Source organism: Geotrypetes seraphini, chromosome 5 (genome assembly GCF_902459505.1).
Source record: "Geotrypetes seraphini chromosome 5, aGeoSer1.1, whole genome shotgun sequence".
NCBI lineage: Eukaryota > Metazoa > Chordata > Amphibia > Gymnophiona > Dermophiidae > Geotrypetes > Geotrypetes seraphini.
Genome location: NC_047088.1, coordinates 205,406,648 through 205,424,316, shown reverse-complemented (window position 1 = coordinate 205,424,316; position 17,669 = coordinate 205,406,648). Strand labels below are relative to the sequence as shown.

The window sequence follows — 17,669 nt, the reverse complement described above, 5'->3', positions numbered from 1 at the left end:
GCAGATAAGGAGGCAGACAATGGCTCCTGCTGTCGAGTAGCACACCAGGAAAAGAAACAGGTCCACTTCTGATGGTAACATTGGCGAGTGGACTCCTTCCGAGAAGCCTCCAGAACGTCCAGCACAGGCTGTGAGAACTGGAACGAGGGCATTAAGTCTCGAGGAACCAAGCTGTTAAGTGCAGAGACTGAAGGTTGGGATGAAGTAGAGAACCTCGACTCTGCATAAGCAGAGAAGGAAAAACAGGCAGAAGAAGAGGCTCCCTGGAACTGAGTTGCAACAGAACGGACAACCACGGCTGTCGGGGCCACCGAGAAGCTATCAGGATCATGGTAGCACTTGTGGACTTGAGCCTGACGAGAGTCTTCAGAATCAGAGGGAATGGAGGGAACGCATACAGAAACAGGTTCGTCCAATCCAGCAGGAAAGCATCCACCTCGAGTCTGAGTGAGGTGTAGACCCTGGAGCAGAAGCGGGTTAACTTGTGATTGTGGGGGGACGTGAATAGATCGACGTCCGGAGTCCCCCAATGAGCAAATACCTGATGGATGGACCATCAAGGAATGGATCAAGGAATGGATCAAGGAATGGATGGACCATTCGTGAGGCTGCAGAAGACAACTCAACTTGTCCGTCAAACAATTGTGTTGGCCCTGAATGTACACCGCTCGAAGGAATATGTGGCCCAATCCCAGAGCAGCATCGCCTCCTAGCACAGGGACCGGGACCCCGTTCCCCCCTGTTTGTTGATATAATATATGGCGACCTGGTTGTCCTTGTGGACCAGCATCACTCGGTCAAAAAAGCAGGTGACAAAAGGCCTTCAGGGTGAGGAAGATCGCTCGAAGCTCCAGCAGATTGATGTGACAAAGTCGGTCAGCACTGGACCAAAGACCCTGAGTGCGAAGACCGTCCAGATGAGCCCCCCAAGCGTAGGCTGATGAGTCCGTAGTCAGGACCTTCTGCGGAGGAGGAGCATGAAACAGAAAACCTCTGGAAAGATTGGAAGAGAGCATCCACCAACGGAGAGACTGCCTCAACAAAGGAGTCACGAATGTGTCGAGAGACAGGGTCCCGATCAAAGGGAAGAACACAATACTGGGAGATGGAGATCCCCCACCCGAAATCTCAGATACCGGTGAGAGGCCGGGTGTATCGGAATGTGCGTGTACGCCTCCTTGAGGTCCAGCGAGCACAGCCAGTCCCCCTCGTCCAAGAGGGGGTACAAAGTAGGAAGGGTGAGCATTCTGAACCGTTCCCTGACCAGAAACTTGTTCAGAGCGCAGAAATCCTGGATTGGACGCAGATCCCCCGTCCTCTTGGGTACCAGAAAGTACCAGGAATAAAATCCAGTTCCATTGGTCCAGGGGAACCTCCTCGACCGCCCGAAGGCGAAGAAGGGCCTGAGCTTCCTGCAAAAGGAGAGGCAGCTGAGACCGAGCAGAAGGAAACTCTCTTGGAAGTAGGTACGGGGGTACTTGACTGATGTGAAGGGAGTACCCCTCCCGGATGATAGAAAGCACCCAACTGTCGGTGGTAAGACTTTCCCACTGGGCATAGAAATAATGGAGACGACCCCCGATGGGGAGGAGGAAGGCTCCATAAGGAAGGAAGCCCGAAGGCTCGGACCGGAATTGTCAAAAAGATGGCCCAGTCTTCGCCGGAGCTGGCGGCTAGGCCTTAGTTTGATGTTGCTGCTGTTATTGAGGCCGTTTCAGGGGAGGCCGAGAGAACGCAGGAGTAGATTTCTGTGGATACCTCCGGAAAGGAATTTTGTATTGCCGAGCCGGGGGGGCCTTCGGTTTAAGTTTCACCAGAGAGGCAAAGGACCGTTCGTGGTCAGATAGGCGCTTGGTGGCCGCTTCGATACTCATCGAAGAGCTCATGACCCATACACAGGAGATTGGCAAGACGATCCTGTAGATTCGGATCCATATCCACAAGGCAGAGCCAAGCGAGGCGACACATGGCGTCCGCAAAGGCCGTGACCCTCGAGGACAACTCGAAGGCGTCTTAGGCCGCCTGGAACATATAGAGGCAGAGCTGGGAGAGGGTTTCCTCGAGGAGGCGAAACTCCCGACCCCGAGAATCCAGAACGTCCTCCCGGAACGAGCGGAGGGTGTCCACACAGAACCGGAGGTAGGATGTGAAGAGAAAGTTATAGTTGAGGACACGATTCGTCATCATTGAGTTTTGGTAAAGACGGCGACCAAACCTGTCCATCGTACGGCCCTCTCGGCCCGGAGGGACGGCAGCATAAACCTTAGAGGGGTTGGACTTCTTCAAGGAAGACTCAACCACCAAGGACTGATGAGAAAGCTGAGAACTCTCAAACCCCTTAACCGGAATAGTCTGGTTATGGGACTCCAACTTGGAGGGAATGGCCATGACCGCATAGGGGGGTCTTCAGGTTCTAGAGAAAGGTTTGCCGGAGAACCTGGTGCAATCGCAAGCACAACGCCTCACGGGGCGGATGATCAACACCCATCTCCTCCAGATATTCCTGGGTATAATGGGACTCAGACTGGAGATCCAGTTTCAAGGCCTTACCCATGTCAGATGATGAAACGAGTAAAGGAGGAGTTTCGAGAAGAAGACTCATCCTCTGAGGAGACCCCGAGCGAGATCTGGGGGCAGCCAAAAGGGAGAAATTTCCCTCAAATAGTAAGCCAGAGCCTTGGGAGTCCTGCGAATGGGAGACTGAAGAGGCTCTACTAAAATGTCAGGGGGGCATCGAGGAATGACCCCGTGCTAGGTGAGCCGGGGAAGACCCCGGGGACCGAGGAAGTAACTGGAGAAGCCTCGGGGAAAACCGGGTAAAGGAAAAGTCCTCCACCGGTTTCGAAGAAGGCCCCTTAGAGACTGGTAGCTGCCTCGATGGGGAATACAACCCCGAGTCTAACTCGAGGACAAGCGTGTGTCTAGAAGGTTTCGCGGTGGGAGACCTGCCTCGACAGGGCGGAGAAGCCCGGGGCTTTTTTAGGAAGAGCAAACCTTGATAAAGTAGCGGGGAAAAAACGACCCCCTGGTCTGGATCCCCAAAAAGTTACAGGTGACTCGGGGGATGAAGAATAGCTCGAGGGAACCAGGCGAGTCTTGCGGGCAGGGCCTTGAGAAACGAGGGGACGCTCAGGCTGGTCAGACCGAGATTGGCTCGAGACTGAGGTCAGAGGCGTCGAAATTGGGACCAGTTGGCTCACCACCGAGGAAAGCTGCGTGGTAAGAATAGCCTTAAGCATGTCCTCGAACATAGGCACCGAGACCAAAGGTGGTTGGGTCTTAGGTGCAGCAGTGTGCTCCTTCGGAGGCGACCTCGAGGAAGAGTATTCCCTATGTGAGGAGGCACGCTTAGAGTGATGTCTCGAAGATGCCGACGAGGCGGCACTGACATGAGACTCTGAGGTAGGCTTCTTTGCCGGTACACCTGAGGAGGAAAGAGGAGACTTACCCGAGGCCGGAGTAACAGGAGGGGCCGAGGCCGACGGAAACTTCAAGGCCGAAGCACCCAACGAGGGCGCTGAGGCCGAGCTCGAGATCCATGGAGCCAAAGAGTTGGAGAATCTCGGCCACCCTCCGATGAAGAGCCCGCGGTTGCAAAGTCATACAACAGGGGCACATCTCAGTGCGGTGCTCTGCATCCAGGCACTTCATACACCATCGATGAGGGTCAGTGATGGAGATAACCGGTTGCACTTAGTACAGTTTTTAAACCTGGAACAAGGCCGGGACATAAGAAAAAAGACGGCCGCAGCCCCGCGAGGCCAGGTGGCCAGAGTAAGACCGGGAACCCAGTCAAAAATGTACGAACCGAAAAACAAATAAAAAGAAAAAAAAACAGACGCGAGCACAGCGACTCAAAAGAAACTAACCAAACAAGCCACGGTGCAAGAGGGACAATGATATCGCGCGAAGCAAGGGAACAGTGCTTCTGGCTCTGTGGAAAACAGAGAACCGAGGACACGCTGAGGAGACACATGCCCTAGACCGGGTGGGAGGGGCACGCACGCATGCACGGGCCAATCGTAAGCTTGAAGGTCTTCAAGCAAGTCTGCTTGCGAAAACATCTGCTAAGGGGCTCCGTCGGCGACATCACCCACATGTAGAGAATGTGCTGCCTGCTTGTCCTGTTATAAAAACCAGTTATGTCTAGCTATATAAGGGATGCTTGATAAAACTCTCAATTAACAAATGTAATCAATTGGAAGAGAGTCAGATCTGAAAGCTAGTTGAAAAAAAATGTCTAACAATGTCTTGAAGGCTTTAAGATTTACTTCAGACTGAATATGATTGGGAAAATGATTCCAAAGACTAGGCGCCAAAGAAAAGTGAATAACATTGGATCTTAATGTACGCCCTGGAGTGTAATGGATAGTCAATGAGTTCAGGTAAGTAGATACCATGTTATGAAATGCTTTGTGAGTAAGTATTAATATTTTAAATTGTATTCTAGAGCTAACCAGTAACCAATGATATTGTTAAAAAAAAAAAAGAGGGGTTACACAGTCAAACTTATTCTTGCACCCTAATAACTTGATGGTGGTATTTTGTAATTAAATTAGAGAAAATACAAACAAGGATAACTTGGCCCCAAAAATATGATCTTTAAATTTCAGAAACCTGATAGGGTTCTTCATATTAACGGTTTCCCATTTCTTGAATTCATTCTAAAATATACTGGTCAAGTTCATGAAGTGTCCCCTAGTCCTACTAGAAAGAATACACTGCTTCTTACTAGCCTGCTCATTATGAGGGTAAATCAAAAAGTAAAGGCACATTACATTTAACAGCTTTAATAGAAGTAACTGTGAGCAACTGAACATATTATTTTTCCATATAGTCCCCATGCAAGACGACATATTTGTTGTATCTTTCAACTACAACATATTTGTTGTATCATTCAACTAGCTTCTGCATTTTTGCAGAAATGCTTTTGGCTGGTCCCAAAGCTTGGTGAGCTTCACTTCCTTTACTTCATCATCAGAGGTATCTGCAAAAGTGAGAAGTGTTCTGACGTAGAGAATCCTCAGACACGAAGGAGTGGATAAGTCCAAAAAAAGACTGGTGAACTAAGTATTCCATGAAATCCTTTATTCATTTAATACAACATACATCGACTCGACATGCGCATGTTTCGGCCCAAATGGTCTGCCTCAGGAGTCTCCCAGGTCTGTGTATGAATCAAAAAAATCCAATGATCAGTTAAGCATCACAATTCACGCTGCAAAAATGCCACCACTTGCAAACTGCATATAGCAAAAACGCCGGAGTGTTCGCAACCGGAAGTTGCATCAGAGGAGAAGCTGACGTACACGCCGGCGACTTTCAACAAGACTGAAACCTTAAAGTGCCGCAAAGGTAAAGGGGAGGGAGGGAGATAGATAGATTCGGGTGGGTAGGTAGGAAGGACCACGCGCGTTCCCTCCCTTAACTGTGGGGACAAGGCCATTCACCGCTCCACGGGGCGGTGGATGGCCTAGTCCTCGTACCTGTGGTGAGCACCTTCCCCCCCTCCACCATTTTGGCAGGTTACCCGCAGCTACTCACAGCTAGCCGTGGGTAACATCCACCGTGTCATTCTCTATTCTGATGCTTCCAACCCCTAAGCTCTGACTACACTTCTCTCTTTCGCTTTGAGAATCTTTCACTCAATGTCCCCTGAAGAAGGCATCTTTTGATGCTGAACCTTGGATCTTTGTTGGAACTTTTTTCATGAATATAGGTTACATATTGGTTGATTAGGACATCTCTCTTGCCTTTTTCCTTTGTTCTGTTTGTCCACTTTTATATGGTAAGTACTCTCTGTTTGCTCCAAAAGAAGGTTAAACATGATTTTTTTTTTAGAGGAGGGCACTACTATGTGTTGTTCTTCAACGTTGCAATCTTGCGATGGAGCATTCATGTTTCTGACCTCGTGACTGCCACACCACTAAAGGCCGAGCACTGCACCGTGCGTGGACAAACCATTAAACAGGCGATATACGAGTACATATGTTGCATTTTGCTAGCTCTGCTCTGGTTATCGTGTAATTTAACAATTGCCTTTAATTTTTGATTCACCCTCATATTACTCATCTGACCTAGTGTATTCTGGTCTACAAAAATCAATTGCTACAGACTCAGGACTATTTCTTCAGCACTGATAGAAGCTGTTTTTGGTTGTAATATCCTTCTTGATTATACCTAGCATTCCATTCTCTCTCTTAGCAGCCGCTGCGCACTGTGCCATCGGCTTCATTGTCATGTCCACCATTATCCCTAAGTCCCTTTCTTGGGTACTCTCATTCAATAACATCCCTCCCATTGTATAGTTGTTCCTCAAGTTTCTGCTTCCTACATGTAATACTTTACATTTCTCCACATTGAACTTCATCTGCCATCTCGTCGCCCATTCCCTTAGTTTGTTCAAGTCCCTTTGTAATTCTTCGCAGTCCTCTTTAGTTCGAGCCCCACTAAATAGTTTGGTGTCGTCTGCGAACTTTATCTCCTCGCACTTCGTCCCTGTTTCTAGATCATTTATAAATATATTGAATAGCAGCGGTCCGAGCACCAACCCCTGCGGAACACCACTCGTGACCCTCCTCCAGTCCAAGTAGTGGCCCTTCACTCCTACCCTCTATTTCCTACCCGCCAACCAATTTCTGATCCATCTATGTACATCTCCTTCCACCCTATGGTTCTTCAGTTTCTGAAGTAGGCGTTCATGGGGTACCTTATCAAAGGCTTTTTGGAAATCTAGATATACGATGTCTATGGGGTTTCCTTTGTCCATCCGTTTGTTAATTACTTCGAAGAAGTGCAATAAGTTCGTTAAGTACGATCTCCCCTTGCAGAATCCATGTTGTCTGGTTATCAGAAGTTTATTCCTTTCAAAATGCTCATCGATGTTGTCTTTTATCAGTGCTTCCGCCATTTTCCCTGGAACCGAGGTCAGACTCACCGGTCTGTAGTTTCCCGGGTCACCTCTTGATCCCTTTTTAAAGATGGGCGTAACATTGGCTATCTTCCAATGCTCCGGGATCATGCCTGTTTTCAGGGATAGATTGCAAATTTGCTGCAGTAGTTCTGCTATTTCCTCTTTTAGTTCTTTCAGAACCCTTGAGTGAATACCATCCGGACCTGTCAGTTTTTAATTTTTCTATCTGCCTGCATACGTCTTCAAGGCTTACCTCCATGGTTGTTAATTTTTCTGCTTGGTCTCCATTGAAGATTTGCTCAGGTTGAGGTATGTTGGATGTGTCCTCTTCTGTAAATACAGATGAAAAGAACATGTTAAGTCTTTTTGCACTTCTTTCTCCTCCTTCACCACTCTCTTCCTGTCTCCGTCGTCCAATGGTCCCACCTCCTCCCTAGTCGGCTACTTCCCTTTAATATATCTGAAGAACGGTTTGAAATTTTGTGCTTCCCTGGCTAGCCTCTCTTCATTCTCTTTTGACTTTTTGAACCACACGGTGACATTCTTTTTGATACTTCCTGTACTCTTTCCAGGTCTCCTCAGTTTTGTCCTTTTTCCATTTCCTGAAAGAATTCTTATTGCCTATCGCTTCCTTCACTATTTTAGTTATCCACGTCGGATCTTTTGTTCGACTCTTTTTGCACCCCTTTCTGAATCTGGGATATATAGATTTTGTGCCTCGCTCACTGTGTCCTTGAAAAAAAGACTAGGCTTGCTCTACCGTCTGCCATTTCTTGGAAGTGTTCCTAAGTTTCTTCCTTAGCATTCCCCTCATCGCTTTGTAGTTTCCTTTCTTGAAGTTGAAAGTTGTCACTATGGTTATCTTTCTTTTCGGTATCTCTACTTCAATCTTGAAGTTAATCATATTATGATCGCTGTTTCCCAACGGTCCCACTACTTTCATTTCCTTTGCAGGTCCTCTTAACCCATTTAGGATTAGATCCAGAGTGGCGTGCCCTCTCGTTGGTTCTCTGACAAGTTGCTCCATGAAGCAATCCTGTGTATTCTCCAGGAATCCTGTCTCCCTAGCGCATTTTGAGCTTCCAAGATTCTAGTCTATCCTGGGATAGTTGAAGTCTCCCATAATAACCGTGTTACCATTTTTGCATTCTTGCTTCATCTCAGCTTCCATTTCTTCATCGATATCTTTGTTTGCCCAGGTGGACGATAGTATAGACCCATCTTTATTTCAGGCCCTTTCCTTCCCGGTATTTTAACCCATAGCGATTCCAGCTTGTTGGTCGTCTCTGCTGTGTCCACTCTAGTTGAGTGTATGCTTTCTTTTATGTATAGGGCTATTCCTCCTCCTTTCTGTCCTGACCTGTCTTGGCGATAGAGCTTGTACCCTGGCAGTGCTGTATCCCATTTATTTTCTTCATTCCACCATGTTTCAGAGACCCCAATGATGTCTATGACCTCTGCATTGGCCATGACTTCACATGGAGGAAACCCCCTCCAAGGCTGCCTCCCAAAGAGAACGATACAGCCGCTGAAAGGGGGCCACCTCTAAATAGTCTTTAAAATAGGAAGAAGGATAGAAGGATCAATAATTGAAACGTGAAACCATGTTCTGTATTCTAAAAACTTGAGCTTGCTTGTACTTTGTTTCGTTACCCTGTTGTTGTTTTTGCTGAGCTCAATAAAATATATTTGAACATAAGTCTTGGCTGAGTTTCATTTACCAATTACCAAGCTGGTTTCTGAGATACTCTCCCTTCTTTCACCACACTCTATGGATTCCCTTGAAGATGTTGGTATGTTGGACATCTAGCGTCAACGGTGTGGAGACCCAAGATCAATCCTTGAATGTTACCTTGAGCGTTGCTCAGACTGGGTTGAGAGTGGATGCTTTAGAGCAGGTACTTTCATCATTTGCTTCTGCTGCATCCTAGCTAATTCCCTCTGTACCAATTCTCTTATCTGGTCTTGCAAAGAAGGTGTTGGTACTGATGTTGCATGCAGTACAGAAAGTGCGGGTTGAGTCTACTGTCGAGGCTTTTATGACCTCGATGCAGAGGCACACCTCAGAGGAGATACCAGCTGCAGAAATGGTTGCAATCTTGTCTCAGTACACTGATGCTTTGAGTGCACTGGAGTGGATGCTTGAGAAGTCGCCAATGCATGCCTGGAGGGGAAAGGGTGTTTGTGCATCTTAGCCTTTTTACATGAATCTCCAGATGGAGACAACATCGATAAGAAGGAAGAGTGCAGTGTTGATGTTCTTGGTACTGGTACTGATGTCGAGGCTTACCTCTGGACATTAGCAACAATCTGCAAGCATCTCCAATTGATCCAAAGAGCTTTTCAAATTGTAGCTGTCTTACCCTGAGCAACTTCTGTACTTTAGAACAGCACAGGCAAGAATTAGAGTGGTGTTCGGGACTGAGGCACTGGATACACCTGTTCTGTAGCTCAGTAGTCATACTGGACCAGGTGCCCCTCTTGAAGCCATGGACATCAAGGGGAACACATCCAATGCAAAATCAAAGGACTTAATGGCCTGGGGTGGTTGAGTGGATTGCAAGCTGAAAAATACTTAATATACCCAGTCTGAAACAGGCCAAAATGAGCCAAGAGTTAAATAAAAAATTTAACCAGAGGAAGGATAAAACATAATATTAAATTATAAAGAAAAGTAAGTGTGTGTGTGTGGGGGGGGGGGGGGGGAAGTATGGGAAGGCACAAAAAAAAAAACCAAAATCTAAGTTTTACATGGAGCACAAACCAGATCTGCATACCACCGCAAACAAAGTTTCTCAGTTCCAAGGAAAACCGAGAAATGATGGTCCTGAGAGCTGATGTCAGGCGGGAAGGCACCAGTGCATGCGCTATATGGGTGGTCTTGAGATTTCAGTCTTAAAGCGACAGTACACATTTGCATCTGTACCTGGTTCCATGGATGACATCACCCACATAAGATTATGCTGCCTCTAAATTTGTCCCAAACAACTTCAGATTTTATCCATATCTATCCATTCATTTACCTTGTTACTATATGCTACATGAGGTAGAACATATTCAGACATGTTCCAATAAAGATTTTTGCCACAGTCCTATGGACCACCCTAATGTGTAGCACTCTTGATAAGAGAAGAGCTGGAAAACAGGCATAAAGGAAGTGACCAAGCTAGGGAATTGGCAGTGCATGTGCTGGGAGCTGCAGATGAGACAAAATAGAAACAGTACATAGGAAGCATTCTCTTTGCTATCAAAGAGGTAAATTTGAGGTGTTCTGCAAATTCTAGAGAGGGACCTTGGAATATTCAGATTGGAAAACAGTTCAATAAACCAAGTGAAACCAAAAGCTACTATTCACATTTTGTTACCTGCTATTTGAACTGATCCATCTTCTCCCAAAAGAATATTGCCAGCTTTTAAATCCCTGTGTACAGAAAAAAAAAAAAGGATTAAAATCTTGATGTCAGTGGATAAATTTATAGTGATCCTAAAATATTTACACAGACTGGCAGAAGGAATGAAAAAATGAGACTCAGGGTACTGTTTAAGTAATAGAAACACAATGGAACCTTGGTTTATGAGCATAATTTGTTCCAGAAGTATGCTTGTAAACCAAATTGCTCGTATATCAAAGCGAGTTTCCCCATAGGAAGTAAGGGAAACTCGCTTTGATCTGTTCCACCTCCTCCTCCCCTCCCCCCCAGGCTATTGGCGCTGCTCCATTCCCCCCCCTTGAGGCCACCGATGCTGCTCCATACCCCCCTCCCGCGATCCGGCATCCCCCCCTGTGAACCAGCATCCTCCCCCCCGCTCATGTCGCCCCCCCTCCCCCGTGATTCTACATCCCCCCGAGCACCGAAACGAAATCCCTTACCCTGATTGGGCACCGGCACCAACGCATAGGACATGCCGGTGCCCGAAGATCCTCCCTCTTCTGGGCTGGGCGGTGCGTCGGAGATCCTCCCTCTTGCCTGTGCTGGGCTGGACTGGGCCTTGTGCATGCTCAAGGCCTTCTGGTCTCGCTCTCTCCGAGATTCTGAATCTGAGAATCTCAGAGAGAGCGAGACCAGAAGGCCTTGAGCATGCGCAAATGCTCAAGGCCCAGTCTAGCCCAACACAGGCAAGAGGGAGGATCTCAGACGCACCGCCCAGCCCAGAAGAGGGAGGATCTTCGGGCACCAGCACCGGCATGTCCTATGCGTTGGTGCTGGTGCCCAATCGGGGTAAGAGATTTCGTTTCGGTGCTCGGGGGGGGGGATGTAGGATTGCAGAGGGGGGGGGACGATGCAAGCGGGGGATGGGGATGCCGGATTGCGGGGGATGGCACTTGTAAATCGAGTCAAACTCGGTTTCCAAGACACAGATTTTGTGAATGTTTTGCTCGTCTTGCAAAGCACTCAGAAACCGGTGCACTCGTAAACCGAGATTTGACTGTAGCTTGTTTTGAATATGAAATGACTGGAAAAAAAATGTGCACCTCAGATTGACAAGACTGTCTAAATACCAATCTAAACACTGACTGAATATATCCATATAAAGGACTCTTGATATTTATCTGATTTATTTATTGCACCTAAACTCAAATTCTGAATTGTGAAAATTTGTTATACAGAACAAAAAAAATTAGAGGCTGGAAATTTCTGGTTCTCATGCAGATTTTGAAGTGACAATGAAGGTTGCTTCTGAAAGACATAGGTTAACACAAAACATATAATACGTATATGCCAAAAAATTTTAAAAAACAACAAACGAGACATCAGTAGTGGGTATGCAATATCTCCCTAACCCCAACAATGACCTCACCACTCCTTCCCAAGTCTGAAACAAAGGTATCAGCAGTAAACATCAGAAGAGACACATAGGATTCCACCTGCATATTCGATAGTGCTTTGGGCCCCACACCTCCACCACAGAACATTAGGAGGGGGCAGGACCAGCAAAGCTAGCAGTAGCACTCTTTCCTGCTACCATTGCCACAGCTAACCCAGTAAGGCAAGAGGGGGAGAGAGAGAATGAATCAGAGTCCAGGGAGGAGGATGGTATTTAGTTAAGTGTTAAGTGGAACCTTGGTTTACGAGCATAATTCGTTCCAGAAGCATGCTCGTAAACCAAATTGCTCATATATCAAAGTGAGTTTCCCCATAGCAAGTAAGGGAAACTCGCTTGATTGGTTCCATCTCCCCCCCCCCCCCACGAGGCCACCGGCGCTGTTCCACCCACCCCCTCGAACCAGCATCGCTCCCCCACACAAATGCCACCCCCACTCGAACCGGCATCACACCTCCCCACTCAAAATGACACCGCTCCCTCCCGCCCGAACGCCCCCCCCCAGAGAACCAGCATTGCACCCCCATGCTGGAAGCGGCATCCCCCGCCTGTCCAAACAAGCCCCTTACCCCATCTGGTATCGGCATGCCCTCTGAGTTAGTGCTGCGTGCCGGTGCCAGTGAAGGAAGATACCACCTCTTGCCTGGGCTGGGCCTTGAGCATCTGCGCATACTCAAGGCCTTCTGGCTCTCGAGTGACAGTGCCAGCAACATGATGCTAAAGATCCAAGGTGTCAAGTCATCTCAGTATAGGTAGAATGCTTGCCCACTGCTGTCACTGAAGAATACACAGGGAAGGCCTCAGCACACTGGAGCCCATCAATGTAGATAAAACCAGCCTCGACATTGTCCTTGAATGTCAATTCTGGCAAACCTTTGTTAGCAAAGTCAATGGAGAACCAGCAAGTCCATGAAGCACACACAAAAAAATATCCAACAGAGTCTGCAGTAAACAAACAGCAATCGAAAACCAAAACAAAAACTGCAGACCATGTGCAAGATGCAGGCACTGTTTATTACAATATTAATGCAGTATGGTGAATATACCACCTTATTACCAACCAGGCGACCCAACAGGGTCCGTGTTTCGGACAACACCTTCCTCAGGGGTCCGTGGTGGATAAGGTATATACAGACTGCAATGAACGAATCAAACAAGTGCCGTTCCTTTTTTTTTCGTGCGATAGCGACGCAGTCCTGCACTGAATTTTGGAGCCGGAACGGCACTTGTTTGATTCGTTCATTGCAGTCTGTATATACCTTATCCACCACAGACCCCTGAGGAAGGTGTTGTCCTAAACACGGACCGTGTTGGGTCCCTTGGTTGGTAATAAGGTGGTATATTCACCATACTGCATTAATATTGTAATAAACAGTGCCTGCATCTTGCAAATGGTCTGCAGTTTTTGTTTTGGTTTTCGAACCAGCAAGTCCATGCAGAGCAGGCAAGTTATTTGGCAGTGAGGGACTGGAGAACAGACAAGCCTGGTGCTATGTCAGGCAATGCTGAACAGCAAAACTGGTATGATAAACGCAAAGTAATGCAAGAAATCCATTGCAATGGTATTCATGCAGTGCTAGAGCCCTTTGTTTTAAGAAGTGTGTGTGTGTGTGTTGGGGGGGGGAAGACAAGAGGGGTAGGCACCATATTTCTGGTTTTGGCTTCAGCTCTGGCCAAATCTGATCTGCAAATTTCAGCCAGCCTCTACTTAGGCACAAAAGTGTCCCATTTGGAAAGATTAGTGCTCCATGCATTTTATTACACTGGCCTCTTATTCTTGACATGATTAACTTGCATCCTCAGCTTATAACTACACAAAGCTATGATGCAACTTCCAATAAAATCTCTAAAACTAAAGCAGAAATTCTGCTTCAGTTGCTTTCCAAGACCCTGAATTATGTGAGTGTTTTCCTCATTGAGTCCATGGGAAAAATGCCTTAAGCACATTAAAAAAAACCTTTTCCTGTGTTTTATATATGGGGTTTCTTCCTGTTTCTGGGTGATTAAATGATTATCACAAAATATAGCTACATGTTTACAGTGGAAACATACCTGTGAATCTGTCCATTGCGATGCAAATAATCTAAGCCTTCCAAGACTTCTTTAAGAATAGTTGCTATTATTGCTTCCTCAAGGACTCCATTTTTGTGCTCTCCTCTACCAACAATGTGTTTTATTATATCCAGCATTGAACCTAAATAGATAATCCAAAATTAGATTATAGTCAGCATCAATACTGTCAATTAAAACACACCAATCTGAAAAGGAATTGCTCAAGAGTTTTAAAAGCTTATAATTTACCCTAATTTTGTAAAAGGAAAAAAGTATTTCAATAAAATCCTACCAAGTCTTCAGGAACACATCCAATATTTGTTCCAACAATATCTTTCCAAATGGCATTCAGTATTAGATTTATTTATTTATTAGGATTTATTAACCACCTTTAAGAGAGATTCACTAAAGGAAGTGTACAGCAGGTATAATTCAACATAAAATTTTACAATTTTGTCAATAGTATAACAATACAGGTAGTTCCCAGGTTAAGAACGGGTTCAGTTTTTTAAACTGTTAAGTTGAATTTGTATGCAACTTGGATCCTAGTATTCTTCCATTCTCCACCTCGAGGTCCCTCTTACATTCCTTTCCATCTATCCCACTGTTCCTTCTCCACCACCACATCCAACATCTCTCTTCCCCATGCATCTCTACCTCACGCCTCTTTCACCATCATGTCCAATTTTTCTCTTCCTCCCTATGCCCAACTATTCTCCTCTCTCTTCACCTCCCCATGTGCACCATCTTTCCCTCCCTCTCTCCATTCTTCCATCTATGGCTCATGCTCCCCTCCCTCCCTCCATTCTGTATCCCAAGTTTATGCCCCTTCCCTCTTTCCTTCCATCCTTTGTCCAAAGTTTGTGCTCCCTTCCTCCATTCTGTGCCTCAAGTACGTGCTTCCCTCCGACAGGTGTTTACCTTCTTCTGGCCGATTCCCTTCTCCTTCCAGCTGTAGTCGTTTCTCTGCACAAAGCCACAGGCAGCGACTACGCCAAAATCCTTCCCTCTGATATCAGAGGAAGCTCCTATCACATCAGAAGGAAGGTTTCGGCTCAGCCGCAGGACATGCACCTGTGGCTTTGGGCAGAGAAACGACTGCGGCTGGAAGGAGGGAGCCAGCCAGAAGGTAAACATCCGCCAGAGGGAGGCACATACTTGGGGCACTGAATGGCAGGAGAAAGGAACGCTTTGGAACTCAGGAGGAAAGGAGAGATGCATTGAGGCAGACCCTCCATTATAAGTACAAGTCTGATGCAAGGCAGATGTTTGTATAATGGGGACTGCCTCTAGAAAAAAGACTAAATATAAACAAATACAAGGAATGAGGTAAAGTCAAAATCGGTAAATTGAAACTTAAGACTAACATGAAAGTTTCAAAAATATGCTTTTGACAGCATTGAAATTCAAATGAAATATAATATACTAAAAATATGACATGAAACATCTAATATTCAAAACAGCACTATGATTAATAGAAAAGGAGAACTCAGACCCCATTTACCTACCCCCCCATTCAAAGGTACTCAGCGCAAGAAGATGTATGACAACCTACTAGCGACGCCAGCAGCAAACCTTGGCCACCCCATCTCCAACATGCTGACAACAACGACCGACTTCAAAATCATTTTGAAAAGAAATCAAAACCCTGCTATTCAAAAAATTTATCTAGATATCAAAACACATCCCCTCTCTTTTTTTTTTTTTTTTGTAAATAATTTTTATTCTTTTTAAATTCTTACATCAAGTGAAATACATGTATTACATTCAATTATGAAGAAACACTTGAAATTATCAATAAATGTTCTTACATTGTAAATTAAAGAAACCCTTTATCAAAATTTTATATCATATTATTATTACAATATTTTTCCCTTCCCTACCCCCTCTATATGTTCTATACATGTGTTATGATATCTGATCAGTAGAATAATTTGTCAATGGTCCCCATATTTTATTAAATTTTTTAATATAACCTTGTTGTAATGCCATTACTTTTTCCATTTTATATATATGACAAATTGAATTCCACCAGAAAGTGTAATTTAATTTAGTGTAATCTTTCCAATTCTGAGTAATTTGCTGAATGGCGACCCCTGTTAGAATTAATAAAAGTTTATTATTGTTAGCTGATATCGGACTCTGTGTTCTCATTGTTGTTCCAAATAATATTGTATCATATGATAGTCCAACATGATTTTCTAATAATTTATTAATTTGGGGCCAAATTAATTTCCAAAAGGAATTAATACAGGACAAAAGAATAATAAAAGATCTAATGTCCCCACTTCTATCTTACAATGCCAGCATCTATTAGATCTACTACTATCTAATTTCTGTAATCTTGTAGGGGTCCATAAAACTCTATGTAATAAAAACATCCATGTTTGACTCATAGATGCTGACCTTGTAGTATGTATTCTCCAGGACCAAAATTTTTGCCATTGAGATGCAGAAATTGTCTGTCCTATCTCAATACTCCAAATGTCCCTAAGTCCTGTTCTCTTTTTTTTGTTTGAAAATTCATATATAATCTTATACCATTTTGCAGCTTGGTGTCCTAGAAAATCTGCTTGAAAACAAAGGATTGGCAAACTATATTGATTATTAAGATTCTTCCATTCAGGGAACCCTTCCTGAATAGCCTGCTTCAATTGCATCCATTTAAAATATTGTGTTTTTTCTAATCCAAATTTTTGTTGCAATTGTGAAAAACTAAGCAGTGATCCATTTATTATTACATCTTTTAAAGTACGTATACCTGCTATTATCCATTGTTTCCATACTATTTTAAATCCACCAATTTTGATCCTGGAGTTTACCCAAATAGATTGATTTAAAGATTTAGCCAATGGATTTGTTGATAAATTGCTTATAAATCTTAATGTTTTCCATGTATCTATTAGAATTCTATGATCTTTATAACTCCTGGGCATTGTTATACTAATGAAATGTTCTGGATGTAAAGGGAACATGAGGCGCCATTCTAAATATAACCAATCGGGTACATTTTCCATGAGATCTGGGAGGATCCAATACATACCCTGTCTTAAAATATAGGCTTGATGGTACCTATAGAAATTTGGAAAATTTACCCCTCCCTCCTTAATTGTTTTTTGTAATGATGCTAAAGCGATTCTGGGTCTTTTCCCAAACCAAACAAATTTTGTTAGTATACTGTTTAACTTTTTATAAAATGACCCCTGAAAAAATATTGGGATCATACTCATTTGATAACAAACCACAGGTAAAATCATCATTTTAATTGTTTGAACTCTTCCCCACCAAGAAAGATGTAAAGGATTCCATTGCTCGCACATTTCTGTTATTTTCATTCTCTTTTACTGTGTCATCAATTGTATTTTTTATAAGAATACCTAAATATTTTAGTCCTTCCTCTTTCCATTTAAATGAATATGAATCAAATAATCCTTTGGTACAATGGATATTAATTGGAAGAACTTCAGATTTTTCCCAATTGATTTTATATCCAGAAAACTTTCCAAACTTTTCTATTAAGTTAAGTAGATCTGGAATGGTGTCTTCTGGTTCTCTTAAATATAATAAAATATCATCTGCATACGCAGATAATTTAAATTCCCAATTAGAAAATGTGATTCCCTTTATTCCCTTAGTTTGATTTATTGCAATTAATAAGGGTTCCAGAACGATATCAAAAAGTAAGGGAGATAAAGGACAACCTTGTCTAACTCCCCTTAGCAAGTTAAATTTATCAGATAAGTTATTGTTTATATTTAATCTTGCTCCAGGGGAGCTATATAATGTTTGAATCATTTTAATAAAACCAGGTCCTACACCAAACCATTCTAGAGCTTGATACATAAACTTCCATTCTACTCTATCAAATGCTTTTTCTGCA

General features: G+C 44.3%; 1 protein-coding gene across 6 annotated transcripts in view; it reads right to left on the bottom strand.

Annotated features, from left to right (window-relative positions):
- Window positions 1-17,669, bottom strand: part of STK39 (serine/threonine kinase 39) — a 238,268-nt gene that overhangs the window by 146,901 nt on the left and 73,698 nt on the right. For all 6 annotated transcript variants that reach the window (XR_004539616.1, XR_004539615.1, XM_033946332.1 and 3 more), the window contains exons 4-5: window positions 13,790-13,931; window positions 10,279-10,334 (exon numbers count right to left, since the gene is read on the bottom strand). Coding sequence is in view for 4 of the 6 variants with exons in the window: in XM_033946332.1 (XP_033802223.1) it covers window positions 10,279-10,334; window positions 13,790-13,931 (198 nt within the window). In the remaining 2 variants the exon portion in view is untranslated. The remainder of the gene's footprint in view (window positions 1-10,278; window positions 10,335-13,789; window positions 13,932-17,669) is intronic.